At 35.0% G+C, this 17,141-nt stretch overlaps 1 protein-coding gene across 1 annotated transcript in view; it reads left to right on the top strand.

Moving 5' to 3' along the window:
• TMPRSS15 (transmembrane serine protease 15) overlaps positions 1-17,141 on the top strand; it is a 121,160-nt gene that overhangs the window by 69,672 nt on the left and 34,347 nt on the right. The window contains exons 15-16 of the mRNA XM_007521284.2: positions 2,073-2,198; positions 7,799-7,939. Coding sequence (XP_007521346.1) covers positions 2,073-2,198; positions 7,799-7,939 — 267 coding nt within the window. The remainder of the gene's footprint in view (positions 1-2,072; positions 2,199-7,798; positions 7,940-17,141) is intronic.

The following is a 17,141-nucleotide window of genomic DNA, read 5'->3' as shown; positions in this document are numbered from 1 at the left end:
ACTGCATTTTAATCACCTAATTTTCCTCTAAATTTAACCATGAAAAACAGAAGTGGCATATTTATTATTGGATTTAGATAAATTTTAATTGTTTGAGTACAAGTTATTCATAAAATTTAACTATATTACTTCAGTTTTACATATAATAAAACACATTCAATTACAAATAAAATTATATTTTTTGACACAGTCAATAAATTTCTTCATGGTAGCATGTGGTGCGAAGCTCAAGGACCAGCATAAGGATCCTGGTTCAAGCCCCCAGCTCCCCATCTGCAGGGGAGTCGCTTCACAAGAGGTAAAGCAGGTCTGCAGGTGTCTCTCTTTCTCTCCCCCTCTGTCTTCCCCTCCTCTCTCTACTTTTCTCTGTCCTAACAACTATGACATCAATAACAACAACAATAATAATTACAACAACAATAAAAAACAACAAGGGCAACATAAAGGGAAAATAAATAAAATAAACATATAAAAATTAAAAATATATCTTCTCATAGACGTAAAAGTATAAATTTAGAATATTTGGTTTCATAGAGAAATAAAAATATTTTAAATTAATTAAAAATTCTCGAGAGTGAAGTTTAAAATATATAGTTTTTTAATAGTGATCTGCAATGTTGTAAGATAATCAGAGTATAGTATACCACACCATTCCCACCACAACAGCTCTGTGGCACCACAAATCCTCCAATTATAACCACCATAGTTCTCCAAAGTTAGAAATGCATTGGTTACTCCCTTTTTTCTTTGTTGCAAGTCCATGTATTTCAATTATCTATATTCCACATTTGAGTAAAACCATCTGGTATTTGTCTTTCATTTCTTTATTTCACTAAGGATAAACACCTTTAGTTCCATCAGTTTTGTCCTGAGGGACACAATATCTATCATCTTTTATAACTGCTGAATATATATCTCATAACTTCTTTATCCAGCCATCTTTCAATGGGCATTTATGTTGCTTACATGTTTTGGTTCTTGTGAGCATATGCATAAGGGTGCATATGTCCTTTTAAATGATTTTTCTTATTCTTCTGGACAAATATCTAAGAGTGGTACTGCTAGATCATAAGGCATTTCCATTTTTATTTGTTTAAAGTTTCTCCATATTGTTCTCCACAGTGGCTGCATGGGTTTGCATTCCCACCAGCAGTGTAAGATTTTGTCTTTCTTCAACACTTGTCATTTCCTATTCTATTGATACAGTCCATTTAAAAAGTGTGAGGTGGAAACTCAGTTTGGTTTTAATTTGAATTTCTTTAGTAACGAGTGAAGTGGAGCATTTCCTCATAAGTCTGTGACCTATGTGTATCTCTTCCTTAGAAAAATGTCTGCTCATTTCTTTTGCCCAGTTTTTTTTTTTTAATCATCACCACGCTTATCACTGGAGATCAGTGCTTATGGGTAAAATACACGACTCCCAGTGGCCATTTTTCTCATATATGTGTATATATATATATATATATATATATATATATATATATATCAGAGAGGAATTGAGAGAGAGAGAGAGGAGGAGAATATAGAAAGGGAGAGAAAAAAAAAAAAGAAACACCTATAGACCCCAATTAACTGGTGCTTCAATGCAGGACCCCTTTTTGCCCAATTTTTAAATGAATTTTCCATTTCTCTTCTTAAACTGATTATTTATAGATATTTTTATCAAGCACTTGTTAGATGTGGTATGTGAAAATATCTTCTCCCAGTTGCTGAATGACCTGTTTATTTCTTTGTTGAGTTTGCTTTTGATGTGTAGAAACTTTTTAAATTGATGTAGTCCCGTTATTGAAATTTGTTTCACTTGCCTGCGGGTTGAGTTTCCAAATACATCTTTCATTTAAGGACCTGAAGTGTTTTACCAGCATGTCCTCTTATTATATTTTGCCATTTTAGACTAATACCCAGGTCTTTGAACTATTTTGAGTTATGATATTGGTTTTTGGTGTGAAGTGGCAGTCTAGTTTCATTTCTCTACATGTGACTAATCCACGTTTGTATAGCATACTATATAATATACTGATTAAAGTTTTTAAGAAAAAAATATATTCCAAATAGTTTTCTATTATTTTAAGGTATTTGGTATTTAAATTCACAAGAAGGAAAGAACATACAACTTCATTTTCAAGAATTTGAGTTAGAAAATATTGCAGATGTTGTTGAAATAAGAGATGGCAAAGGAGACAATTCCTTGTTCTTGGGTAAGTCTGTTATGTAAATAAACATAAATGCAAACAATTTCAAGTTTTTCTAGGCTTTTATATTTTATTATTATTTTGATCATATTTCTAGTACATTTTATGTACAAATATCTGAACACAATTTATAAAATGACCAAGGCTGATTGTCCTTTATCGTCTATTGATATTTCAATATTATAGAATGGGTAAAATGTAATATTCTAGAGGAAACCACTATATCAAAAAATACAAGTAGGGAGGCTGGCGGTAGTGCAGCAGATTAAGCACAGGTGGCACAAAACACAAGGACCAAAGTAAAGATCCCGGTTCAAGCCCCTGACTCCCCACCTGCAGGGAAGTCGCTTCACAGGAAGTGAAGCAGGTCTGCAAGTGTCTGTCTTTCTCTCCCCCTTTCTGTCTTCCCCTCCTCTCTCCATTTCTCTTTGTCTTATCCAGTAACAACAACAATAATAACTACAACAATAAAACAACAAGGACAACAAAATAAATAAACAAATACTTAAAAAATATAAGTTAAAGAAAAACTTGCCACTCACATACCTTAATTAAATATTACCAATTTTTAAGAAAGTTTTAACTTATGTCTAATTATACATTAAATTAAGAAGCTATGTAAAGATTAGTTGAAATTTATAAATCAATACTTTTTACAAGTAACAGTTGTATCTGAACTATGTTTTTAATTCATATGAATTATACCCTGTAAAATCCAGCCCAGTGCTATGCAAGTAGGATGCAGACATATGTAGATTGCACAGAACATGCTCTATATCCTAAATGGGAAAAGTGATGGAACAGCTCTTCATCCAAATTAATTTAGCACTCTTTATTTTTTATAATTTTTAAAAATCTTATTAGTTATCAAATGGTGGTTCACAAGATTAAAAGGGCATAGTTCCACACTGCCCCCAATTTAGATATGCCCAAGTTTGTTGACAAGATCCAGAGCATAATGGTCAGTGTTAGACAAATAAATGCCTTCATATTAAATCCGGTTTATTTTTGACCTCAGCCCCATGAGTGTACTGGTGACTCTTCATAGACTTTTCTATCTGTTACCTGTTGGCCTTGACATTCACAAGTCAGGAGTACTGTTTTCTTCATGGCTGACTTTGTGGTCAGGAAAAACTTGAGGATGGCAGAGTGATTGTGTTTTTCCTCAGGGGTGTTCCTTCAAGAACATATTTTTTATTTATTATTGGATAGAGACAGAGAAATATTGAGAGGGGAGACAGAAAGACAGAGAGAGACACCTGCAGCCCTGGTTCACCAACTTGTAAAGCTTTCCCCCTGTAGGTAGGGGAGAGGGGCTTGAACCCGGGACCTTGCACGCCATAGTGTATGCACTTTACCAGGTTGTGCCACCACCTGGCCCCAGAAATTGTCTTCAGCTCTTCTGACTCTTAGAATATTGCAAGGCTGGTGATACGCAAATATTTGTATATGTGTGTCCATGTGGATACCTTTCAGCACTTTTGTTGGCCTACAAAATATTTGTTTTCTTTTGCTTTGACTTTAGAAGCAGCAGGGACTTCCTTATTTTTGGTTCCATTGTCACTAAAAGGACTTCTCTTGGTTTTCTTGAAAACTTTTTTTTTAAATTGTTTTTAAAAATTTATTTTACTGAGGGGGTTAGTGCTTCATAGTATAGTCTTTAACATATGGTCATGACTTCTCATCTCTCCTTGGCTGGTGTCTAGAAGACACTCCAGGACCTCAATATTCATTCATCCTGTCACTTTGTCTCCTGGACCAGAGCTCCTTGCTTTGGCAGAACATGCCACACCCAGTCCAAGTTTTATCTTATATCCTTTCTTACTGCCATTTGTTCTTATATTCTGCCTATAAGTGAGATCATGAGGTATCAGTATTTCTAATTCTGGCTTATCTCATTAAACATGAGGTCTTTGAGTTCTGACAATGATATCGCAAAGGATATGACCTCCTCATCTAGGTGGCTTCATAGTATTCCATTGTGTATATGTACCACAAATTCCTTAATGATTCAACTGTTGTTAAGTACCTGGGTGGTTTCCAAGTCTAGGCTATTACAAGATGTGCCGGTACGAACATTGTTGTGCATAGGATTTTTTTGGATAGGTGTTTTTGTTCTCCCTGGGTAAATCCCTAGAAGAGGGATCACTAGGTCATAAGTCCATTCCTAGAGCTTTGATAAGTCTGTGGACTGTAGGGATTGGACCATCTTACATTCCTATAAGCATTGTAGAAAAGTCCCTTTACCCCATAGACTCTCCAACAGTTCCTGTGTGTGTCTTCTAATATACAATGTTCTCATAGCTGTAAAATGTTATCTCATGGGCGTTGACTGGTCAGTCCATACTCCCAGTCTGCCTCTCTCTTTCCCTAGTAAGGTGTGTCTCTGGGGAAGCTGAGCTCCAGGACATATTGGTGGGGTCTTCAATCCAGGGAAGCCTAGCCAGCATCCTGGTGGCATCTGGAACCTGGTGATTGAAAAGAGAGTTAACATATGAGGCCAAACAATTTGTTGAGCAATCATGGATCCCAAGCTTGGTATAGTGGAGAGGAAGTGTTAGGGAGGTACTCACTGCAAACTCTAGTGTACTTCTGCTTTCAGGTATATATTTTGCAGTAGTTTATGGATACGTGTGCACATAAGCTCTCTCTCACAGAAACTGGTGTATATCTAGATTATGGGACTTTGTTAGAAAGTGAACTACCTGAGATGAAATTAGAGTGTACTATAAAAGGAAAGGTCTCACCCGAGTAATGAAGTTGAAGGGTTGTCATTCCACACGTGAAGTCTCTGGATACACAGAAGCCAGACCTTCTACCTTCTGCAACCCTCAACGACCCTGGGTCCATGCTCCCAGAGGGCTAGAGAATGGGAAAGCTACCATGGGAGGGGGGGGGGTTATGGGGATTGGGTGGTGGGAATTATGTGGAGTTGTACGCCTTCTACCTTATGTTTTTGTTTACTAATCCTTTCTTAAATAAAAAATTTTAAAAAAATGTTATCTCATTATGCTTTGTATTTACCTGATCCTCAGTGACTTTTAGCATTCTTTCATGTCTCTTGGAGCCTTTGAATTTCTTCTCTGAAGAAGATTCTGCCCAATAGCCCCCCTCCAATTTTTCCATGAGACTCTTTTTTTATTGTTGAGTTTGGTGGATTCTTTATGTATTTTGGTTATCTGTCCTCTGGCCAATGTGTGACATATAAAAATGTTCTCCCACTCCACAGGGGGTCTCTTTGTTATGGTGGTGATTCTCCTTGCTATTAAATCACTTTTCAATTTGAAGTAGTTCTACTAGTCTTTTTGCCTTTGTTTTCCTTGCATTTGTATTCAAAATATTAATGATGCTGCAAAAAAGTTATATGGAAGAGAGTTCTATGATTTTTTTCTAAGTATTTGATGGTTTCTAGCCTAACTTCTAAATATTTGATCTATTTGAAGTTAATTTTTGTATATGATGAAATATGGTGGTCCAGTTTCTGAATGTTTGAAAGCTTTTTATTTTCCCTTTGAATAAGTGAACAGACTAGACTTGATAGTAGATCAATCATCCTATCTTGTATTTATGTTTGTCTAATATCCTCTTTTGTTACATTTCACAAGGGTAAACGTATTTTACAGACACCTAACATGGTTAAATGAGAAATTTTGCCCATGTGTCAAGTATTGTAAATCATTAACCTTTCAATAACATAATTAAAAAAAAAAAAAAACGATAGTTACCTTCCCTATACTAGCAGTAGGCTTTGACCTTGAAGAAGAGATATTCCTTACACTGTACCAAGTGGAATAATAACACTAAACATTTTTGGCAAAAGATTATAAATGACATTTTTATAGTGTTTCTACTTGAAAATCAAATTTAGTAAGACTTCTCAGGAGCTAATTATGTCATCAAGAAGAGTATAGCTAACTACCTCATGAAGAAAGGAATGAAGAAGTCAAGTGGTGATGTACATTCTGAACCTGCAAACTACCATGCATAGGGACCCAGATTCAAGCACCTGATCCCCATCTCTATCTTCCTTTGCTCTCTCAATTTTTCTTTGTGCTAGTTAATAAAAAGTAATTTTAAAAAATGGCCACTAGGAGCCACTAATTCTTCATGCAGGCACTGACCCCCAATGATAGGTGGTAATAAAAAATAACTAAGTAAAATATTTATTTAGACATGGTATACAGAAGGGTTTATTAGAGTACTAAAATATATGTGCTAAGACTAAAATGGTCTATTTTTGTGCTATTTATAGAGAAAAGGAACAATTCAGCACTCGTTATTTACTGTTCTTCAGCAAATTCCCACAAATATCTACAATGCAATTTTTATTGGTGAGGATTTTGAGTATCACAAAAACCAGTTAACTATGAAAGTCTCAGTGTGGCTAAGAGTGTGTGTCTACAAGAATAAAGAAGCTTCAAATTTGGTTGTCATATACATAATTATAAACACATTTTCAGTAGTTATCCCATTTTAGATTCCATTACTATTATACTAAACACTTCAGTGTTCTCATGACCTCAGAGAACTCAGTTTTCTCCATTTCATTTCTTCATGTTTCCACTACTCATTGAAGAACGACTGAAAATTTGAAAAGGATGTTAGAATCATTTTATTGACATCTGCAGATAAGTACTTGTGAAAGACAATCACTTTCAGGAATTCCAATATACAAAACATTTAGTAAAATGGGTGAAAATTTAATCAGTTTAAATCCCTATTCTTTAATAAATACTATTTTCATTTTTATAAAGCCAACTAGTAGGAAAGTGTTTGAAATCCATCATCTGGGATTATACTACCTGTCAATCATTACTCCAGCCTCCTGATTAGGTTTATGACTAAAGTCACAGAAAATGTCAAAGAACTTAGATAAAATTTACTGAGAAATTATAAACCCCACTGTTATATATTGTTCTTGTTTTTTTTAAAGAAGATAAGCATTTGGGGACTAGTATAAGTTTGTTTTTTCTTTTATTATTTTATTGAGAGATTAATGATTTATATGAATTTTAAGTAGTGTAACACTAAGCCAGATGTATAAGTAATTCATCATTAAATTATAGAATTATAGAAGCCTCAAGTAATCTTACAAAAGACGGACAGAGATGTTTCCTCTCCTAGAAGCATTCTCCAAAATGTAAAAGCAAGCATATTTTTATTAACTTGTGGTTATTTCATGGGAAAACTGTGCTGAATTTTGCAGGTGTAGACGATAAAAACTAGAAAAAATAAGAGTATGTTTCTTTCTAGATTCAAAAGATTATCTCGGGAGTCGGGCTGTAGCGCAGCGGGTTAAGCGCAGGTGGCACAAAGCACAAGGACTGGCATAAGAATCCCGGTTCGGGCCCGGCTCCCCACCTGCAGGGGAGTCGCTTCACAGGCGGTGAAGCAGGTCTGCAGGTGTCTATCTTTCTCTCCTCCTCTCTGCCTTCCCCTCCTCTCTCCATTTCTCTCTGTCCTATCCAATAACGACAACAACAATAATAACTACAACAATAAAAAAACAGCAAGGGCAACAAAAGGGAATAAATTAAATAAAATAAATATTAAAAATTTTTTTTTAACATTATCTCATTGTTTTTATCCATGTTACATTGTTGTAGATGTCTACACAGGATCTGGTCCAGTAAAAGATGTTTTCTCAACCACCAATAAAATGACTGTTCTTTTTATCACTGACACCGAGTTGGCAAAAGGAGGGTTTAAAGCAAACTTTAGTACTGGCTATCACTTGGGGATTTCAGGTAAGTGCACTTAGAATTACATGTTACACTGCTAATTTTGGAGGAATACAATAAAAACATATTAGATTTTGAGGCTTAGATATTTTCAAGTAAATGTTTGCACCCTAATCTATTCATTTTCCCTCATCTTTCTTTAATCACTACCCTCCTTTAACCACTGTATGTATTTGTTTAAAATAGGAATTCATGTTTTAAGGCCTATCTACATAACTTCCTCTGATATGTAATCAAGAATTCGATTCAGTGAAAAGAATCATATTAAATGTTAGAAGAGAGGTACTTGGTAGTCGGGCTATAGCGCAGCGGGTTAAGCGCAGGTGGCGCAAAGCACAAGGACCGGCATAAGGTTCTAGGTTCGAACCCCGGCTCCCCACCTGCAGGGGAGTCGCTTCACAGGCGGTGAAGCAGGTCTGCAGGTTTCTATCTTTCTCTCCTCCTCTCTGTCTTCCCCTCCTCTCTCCATTTCTCTCTGTCCTATCCAACAATGATAACAACAATAAAACTACAACAATAAAACAACAAGGGCAACAAAAGGTAATAAATAAAATAAATATTTAAAAAAATAATAATAAGAGAGGTAGTTGACACTGTGAGGAAAAAGCCCTGTCCCCTTTGTCAAAAGTGGTTTTAGGGATCAGTAAGCTGGCAAGTGAGTTATTTTAATGTCAATGTATGTATTAAAATAGTTAACATTATCAACTTCTTAGAGATAAGCAGTGTAAGGTCATTATCATAATAAAATGAGTTTCATGCTGATATTTCCTGATATTCACAACCTTCTCACATTATATTCTTACTATATTCATAACATAATCAGCAGTAAAATTGAATTGTGTCTACTCATCGCAAATATCCATATCTGAGTCTATATTGAAGTTGATATATCTAGCTTTACAGCCACACAAAGTGGCTGTGCCATGACTACACATTCAACTATAAGCAGTCACTTCTATAACTTGCTCTTCCCCTTGGACTGTGACTTTTCCTACACTTAATTTGGTTCCACATTCAATTTCGCTTGCAATAATCATTTGGTCTTCTATTGGTACTTTGAAAACATATACAAATTCTGGTGGCCAGTCTTGTTTTGTTCTAGATCTAATATAGAAAATTTTTCACCATTGAATATGATTTTATTTCCTCCATCTGAATTCTGTAGAGTTGTAATTATAAAACATTTGAATCTTATTGAAAACTTTCTCTGCGTCTATTAAGGTAATCATGGTTTTAGTTTGTTTGATTTTTGGCTTTCTTGTTGTTCAGATGGCTGATTACCTTCCTTGACTTACATATACTGAGACAGCTATGTATCCTCAGGATAATCAGAGTTAGGCTTAATGTATAATTTTTACCACTGTATTGGTAGAATTAATCATTTACAAAACAGTTGTCATGAGAATACAGTTTCTTTTTCTTTTTATCATTTCTAAAATATTTATTTATGTATTCTCTTTTGTTGCCCTTGTTTTATTGTTGTAGTTATTATTATTGTTGTTGTTGATCTTGTAGTTATTATTGTTGTTCCTATTGATGCCGTCACTGTTAGGACAGAGAGAAATGGAGAGAGGAGGGGAAGGTAGAGAGGGGAAGAGAAAGATAGACACCTGCAGACCTGCTTCACCACTTGTGAAACTACTCCCCTGCAGGTGGAAAGTACAGTTTCTTATCTCCTTGTAATAGGTATCAACACACTGCTCTCTCCACAATGTGAAATCTCCCCCCATCATTAGGTACTGGTTCCTCCATGCCAACATACACTTTTTTTAAAGTAAACTTGAATCTGATTTGTTTAGATTGTTTTCATAGTCATAGGGTAAATGTTCATCAGGGATATCAAGCTATAGTTTTCTTTTTTGAGAAGTCTCTAGCAGTTTTTGGTATCAGGGTGGTGTTGGCTTCATAGAAAATGCTAAGAAGTGGGAGTCAGGTGATAGTGCAGCTGGTTAAGTGCACATGGCACAAAGCACAAAGACCAGTTTAAGGATCCCAGGGGTTGCTTCACAGGTGGTAAAGCAGTTCTGCAGGTGTCTATCCTTCTCTTCCCCCTCCCTGTCTTCCCATCCTCTCTCTATTTCTCTCTGTCCTATCTAACAACAATGGCATCAATAACAATAATAATAATAATAACCACAACAATGATAAAACAACAAGGGCAACAAAAAAAAAAAAAAAAAAAGCCTCCAGGAGCAGTGGGTTTGTGGTGCAGGCACCGAGCAACAGCGATAACTCTGGAGGCAAAAAAAAAAAAAAAAAGAAAAGAAAAAGAAAATACTAAGAAGTATTGCTTTCTGTTTATTTTATTTAAGATTGAAAAGGATAGGTAAAAAGATTTTGCTTAAAGGATTGGTGAAACTTATTGATAAAGTTATCTGTTCCTGGAATTTTTGCTTTGGGGAAGACTTTGGATTACTGTTTCAATTTTCCAGACTATAACTGATTTGTTTAGGTTTTATGTTTCCTCCTGGTTCAATCTTGGGAGATTCTGTTTTAATTTCTTTATTGGAGAGTTAATAGTTTACATTTGACAGTAAAATACAATAGTTTGCACATGCAAAATACTTCCCAGCTTTTCACATAACAATTCAATCCCCACGAGGTATTGGGAGATTTTAATTACCTATCTCTTCTAGAGTTTCCTACTTAGTGGCCAAAATTGTGCATAGTAATGTTACATGATTCTTTGACTCCCCATACATAGTACACACTGGTTTTTCCCTTTTCATTTATGATACTACTTATTAGAGCTTTTGCCCTTTTTTATTAGTGAGTTTGGCCATTTTATTTAACCTTTCAAAGAACCAACTCTTAATTTTCTTATTCAGTGGTATTATTTTGTTTGATTGTGTGCAATATCATTTAGTCCCACTTTAAATTTTATTGTTTCCTTCCAATAATAGGATTTTTTTTTCTTTTTCTTTTCTTTTTCTTTTTCTTTTTCTTTTTCTGTATCAATCAACTATAAGGTGAGATCACTTAAACTTCCTCTTGTGTCCTGATGTGTGCCTCTGCTGTGAAGGTGGTATTATTTCAGCAGAAAATACCTGTGCAGTCCCAAAAAGAATTTTGATTCATACTCTCGGAGCAGAAAATGTTAGAGAAAGATGGCCAGAGGGTTCTGAACCTCAGTTTCACTGGGATCTGGAACTTTTATGACCCAGAATGTCTGTTTTTGCCTCCTCACTGAAGAGGAAAGGGAACTCAGACAATACTGGAGGGAGTCAAACCCTGTTTCTTCACCTGAGAGAGCAAAGGAAAATGGAAACACACTCAGAAGTTATAATAGATGTAGGTGTGGCTTAGGAAGGAAGTGAAAGCAAGAGTTTAGAAGTAAATAAAAATGGCATCAGCTTCAAATGGCCCATATGCTTCTCTGGTGTATGTCTTTTCATTTTCCAGATTAAAAGTTTAAAAAAGAAGAAAGCAAAACTAAGCCTTATGAGGATTGATAGAATGAGGAGAGGGGGAACTTTAACAATAGATAAAAATTGCTCATTCAAGTCCTATAGAAATAAATAAAATGAAGTCATCGAACATATATAGTCAATGAGATAATACTTAGCAGTTAAAAAAAGGGGCTATATTGTATCCTTTGAAACAAAAAGAATGGAACAGTCATTTAAGTGATTTAAGTGAATTTAACAGTGAATTAAGTAAGGAAATGATAGACAAGTACTGAATGATTTCACTCATGTGTGGAATATAGAGAATTGAAGCAATGAACTTGGGGAAAAAAAATATATACATAGTCAACCCATATCTGTGATCTTAGGAAAACTATGGATGCTAACTCTGGAGGGGGGACGGAGGCACTGAATTTTGGTGATGGGGGTGGTGCAGAATTAAGCCCCTATTATCTTATAATCTTGTAAATCACTAACAAAAACTATAAAATGCTAACAACAACAAGCCATTCTTTTCAATCTGGAAAAAAAATTAAGTACTTGTGCAGTACACTTTAACACACACACACACGCACACGCACACACACACACACTGTTGAACAAAAAGTATGGTCAACAATGAAAAGATATCGCTAGGTAAATAGCTAACAATTCTGATATCATAGGTTTGATTTCAAATACTGCATATGTCAGAACTGAATAGTATTCACACTTGTTCACTTTCTCTTGTAGAATATATAAGTAAATGTATCTTTTAAAAGATAACAAAAAATCATTTTTTACAATCATATGGGAAATCTTGAATCTAAAGTGAGCATATAGGAGAAAAACATCAATCCACAATCTAAAACTAATAGGAAGTTATCAAGGAAACAAATCCACCGATATTAACAGTGAAAGAAAAAAATTATTCCTTCTTTCTCTTATATTACAAATCCTAAAATTTACTGTGTCTTCTGTGAAAAAGTTAATCATGGATCAGTTGTGATATTCCTTCTTTATAGTTTTAATTTTAAAGAGGAAAAGTCTATCAAAAATTTCTAAGAAGATAAAGACTTTATACTAATATCTTGATAAATAGTTAAAAACAGCAGAATGATATGCCTGTGTTTTTAGGAGACATTGCTTCAATATATAATATCTATGCATAAATGTATTTATACTGAAATATTATTATATACTCAATTACATAAAATATTTGAAGACAGAACCAGTTATTGTGACTACTGAGTGGGCCTCCTAATATTTTCCTTAAGAATGATGTCATGGAAAGAAATTTTGAAAGTATTTCACATTTTAAGAAATAGACATGAGATAAGAGAGATAGCTACAGCCTGTGAGAGACCAGTTTGCATGCACAAGGCACCAGAAGCCACAAGTTCAATAAGAGGACATTAATTATTTCAAGGCAGAGCAGTGCTCTGAATTCTCGTCCTCTCTTTCCCTCTTTCCCTTCTTCTTTCTCTCATCCCCCACCTTATTCTATATCTCACTAATAATAACTAAACCCTTAAAGAAAATAAATGGAGATGAATAAGACAATTATTTAAACTTTAAAAACCAACAGATTTAACTAAAAAGAGAGAAATTTATTACAAAAACCCACTTAAAGTAATAACTGCACAGTACTACATCTGCAAAAGTGAGATAATCTTGACAGAAAAGTTTAGATAAACAGTAAGCCTGTTTCTTTTCTCTTTTCTTTATTATCTTTATTTCTTGAATAGAGACGGTCAGAAATCAGGGAAAGTTGTGATAGAGAGGAAGAGACACCTGCAGTCTACTTCAACACTTGCAAAGCTTTCCTCCTGCAGGTTCAAACCAGGGGGCTTGAACCTAGGTCCTTGTGCACCCCACCTAGCCTCTATTTTTTTTTTTTTAACCAAAGAACTTAGCTCTGGTTTATGATGATAAGGGGAATTGAACCAGGCACTGCACAGCCTCAGGCATGAGAAAGTCTCTTTGCATAACCATTATGCTGTCTAACCCCACCCAAACTAAGCCTTTACAAACAAGCTGTCTCTAAGACTGTGTGAGAACTATAGTAATTATGTTTGGAAGGGTGGGGACATAGAATTTTGATGGTGGGAACAGTAGAACTATACCATATAATCATACAATCTTGTAATTAGTTCATCACAAATAAACAATAGCAGGAAAAATAGGTCTTTAAACCTATGTTTTAAATTTCAGATGACAAGGGAGTAAAACAATATCAAAATAGAATGACCTATAAAAAGCAATACAGCAACAAATCCCTTCCATCAGAAATTACTGACTTTCAGTAAATTTTATAACAAAATACATAAAATGAATATTGTTTTAAAATATCACAACCAGTTTTAGTTCAAGGCAGTAGAGTACCATCTAATGCTTCTAACAAAAGAGAAAACAATTACCAGATTTATGGTGTAGGACTTGTTTATATTTGTTTGTCCTTTCACTAGATTCAAGTTAGTAGTTTTGTTAGGCCACAAGTCATTTTAAGAGAAAATAGCCTTGACAGAAGTTGGGATGAAGTCTTCCATGACCATGGAGTGGGAACTGTGGTTTCACATTCCTTCTGGACACAGGACAGATGCTGCTGGGGAGAAGAAAATGAAGTGATTGAGTTGTCATCAGCACAGTCTTCTCCCTGAGAGATTTTTACACAGAAGAACTGAAAAGCAATTACAGAAAGAGGGAATTGGCACTGGAGGATAATCAAGCTAGTAACAGAAAAAACAATTTGAGCACACATATCTGTTTATATTCCTACTCTGCTTTTGGTAGTCATTTTAGAGAAAAATGTATAATAGAGAGACCACAAATTTTCAACATTTATGTGCTTCATTTACCTTCTAAGGTATTTAGGGACACCTTCCAAAGCATTCAATTTGTGTATAAAAACAGTTGAGTAACACATTCTTGGGTCTGCTTTGTCCTATTTTTAGCATTTACATTGAACTAGAGTATGTAAAATATAGATTTATTAAGAACAATCGCCTATAAATGTCCCTTTTTTCTCTTTTTTGATACTCAGAGTCTTAATTTGGAATTCAATGGTACTTATCAGGCTACTGTGGAAGTGACTGCTGATTATATGTAAGAGGTTAGAGCCCTCCCCAGATTGTATAGTATGTGCCTTAGAGATCAATTCAGCTCCATTTAAAACCAAGCATATGTTGACTAAATGAGGCAGGGTACTAGAGACTTCATAAAAGGGAGACTGGGAAATTCAGTTCTTAGCAATATTTCTTTTTCACTCTCTCTATGGACATAAAGTGATAAGAAATAAGATTTCAGAGACTACAGAGAGTTAAGGTTCTGAATTAAAGAATTAGTGAAGCTGAACAGCTATTTGTTGCAAAGAATCAGAATCTCGTTAATGAATGCAAGAAGAAATTTAAGGGATTTATTTACAACTCTCCTCAGAATCTTTCATTTCTATTCAGCTCAGCAACAATAAATCATTTTATCACATTCAGCACATTTTCATTACTGTATCTATCTTATAGAAACAACATGGGGAGGGTGTAAAAAGAAAATAAAAAGAAACGTGTTTTTCTCAGTTTCTAGAGTATAATCCTAATAGTTTTGACTAAAATGCAAATAAAAATTATAATTTTTAGATATTTACACATATTTCAATTATAGTCAATGAATATGTGTTTTTTCAAATAAGTATAGAAAGAAATGTAAGAAGGAAATAAAGAAATTGGGGAAGGAAGGAGGGAACAGGGAACGGAAGAAGGAAAGAAGGAAGGCAGAAAGAAAAGAAGAAAGAGGAGAAAAGGAAAGCAAAAAAGGAATAGAGGAGAATAAAAGTAAATATAATTTATTTGCATGTATACACATAAATATATACAAGAATATGTGCTGATGGATGTATTAAAGTTTATTCTATTTTCTTTTTATTTTATATTTATTTACTTATTATTTAATATTGATTTACAAAATTATGGGATAACAGAAGTATAATTTCCTTCTGACTACCGAAGTTCTGTGTCCCCATTCCCTCCATTGGAAACTGCAATAATTTCCCCAAATTCACAGATATGGGTTAACTATGATTTCTATCATTTCTATATTTGTGTATATTTGCCCATTTTTGCCCTATGGCTTTATTTTCTCTTCCTTTCTAAGTTGCACCTACATCTATCAGTATTTCCAAATGTCTTTCTTTCTTTCTTTTTTTTTTTTTCTTATTCTCTCTCTAGGTCCTTATGGAGTTGAAGTTCAGAGCCCTTTTGTCATCTTCTCCTAACATTTCTCTTCCCCTGGAGTAGGGACCAAAGTTCTCTATGTGTTGCAGTAGGTGGACGTTCTGGGTTCTGTAATTGTTTCTGCACTGGACATGAATGTTGGCAGGTGAATCCATAACCCCAGCCTGTTTCTATCTTTTCCAAGTGGAGTAGGCCTCTGGAAAGGTTGCCATTCCAGGACACAATGGTGGGGTCATCTGCTCAGAGAGGTCATGATGGAATTATAGTAGTATCTGCAATGGTGGCTGAAAGGCAGTAAGGTATAAAGCAGGACAAAGTGTTTAGTAAACAGGAATCAAAAAGTTGGATTAGAGCAGATGAGGGTAGGGATCCTGGGGTGGAAAGAAACTAGGAAGTCTGCTTTAGGTATAAGCCTAGGGGCTTATAGCTTTATTAAATTGCCTAAACTTGAGTTAGCATGCAAGTGGACTAAAAAATATTCACTGGGAAGGTGGGTGGTGTCAGAGATGAAAATAGAGCTAGAAAGCTGAATTAGGGTAGAGAGCAGCTCTCATACTTGAAGTAAATAAATACAATTTACCCTATCAATCTGATACAGGGCCCATATATATTCACATTTGGCACAGGAACCTCAGTAATTTCTGAGTCCCTGTCCATGGTCACAGCTGGGAACATTCTAGGCTGCACTCATTTTAGGACCAGTCTTCCTCAAGTGACAGAGTAGGATGACCCAGCTGCCCTTTGAAGAGTGGTGCAGTTCTTACCATCTCCACTTTATAGTGAGGGCAAGGTTCTTGAGAGGTCCACAAGAAGGCTTATGATAATGTTCGTGATGGAAGTGACCAGTGATGGTGGAGAGGGATCTATTAGAGATCTTGGGCCATATTATCTAGGGGGAGTCCAAGGACTCCAGGACTAAGGATGGAGTGGCCTGGTATTGACCAAAAGGGCCATCATTAAGTGATAAAGTCTCATTTCCTTATCCAGCTTTTGTAGTGCCTTCTTTATTGATGAACTTAGATTTTCTCCTACTTGTTAAAGTGTTGAGTGTCATTTGCTGTATCCAAATGGTATTAGATTTATGGGGTCTGACCTCAAGTTAGAGAGGAAATAGACTTAAGGTTTTAGTGTGGTCTAAATTAATGTTAAATTTTACTGCATTTATTTCTTTGATGATTCTAATAAAAGTTGTCATAGGGACAGTAGTTATCCTTAATTGATATATATTTCTGCTAGTGTATCCATTGGCCAATTGTGTACAGTGTTTCTTCTAATTATCAAGGGGTGACAATAATGCTAATACTGTCAGAAGAGATTAGGATATAACTCGTATTTTCTTGTGTGTAGTTAGTTGAATAGATCGAGTATTTAAGGGATTGAAATAGGGGCTATGAGAGGAGGGTGTCTAGGCCTAGACATTAAGTATTTGATTAGACAATTTATGGCGCCTTCTTTAGGCCTTTTTACTTGTTTGCTGAGCTTATTAGGGCTAAGTTTAATCACAGAGGACTGCTAAGTATTTATTTTCACTTTGAGGTAGATAATTGTCCCACCCTACTAAATATAATCACTACAGATTTCACAAAGTCTTAAGAG

This window comes from Erinaceus europaeus, chromosome 14 (genome assembly GCF_950295315.1).
Source record: "Erinaceus europaeus chromosome 14, mEriEur2.1, whole genome shotgun sequence".
NCBI classification, from domain to species: Eukaryota; Metazoa; Chordata; class Mammalia; order Eulipotyphla; family Erinaceidae; genus Erinaceus; species Erinaceus europaeus.
Note: the sequence above shows the minus strand (reverse complement) of the source record. Positions and strands in the feature narration are given on the sequence as shown.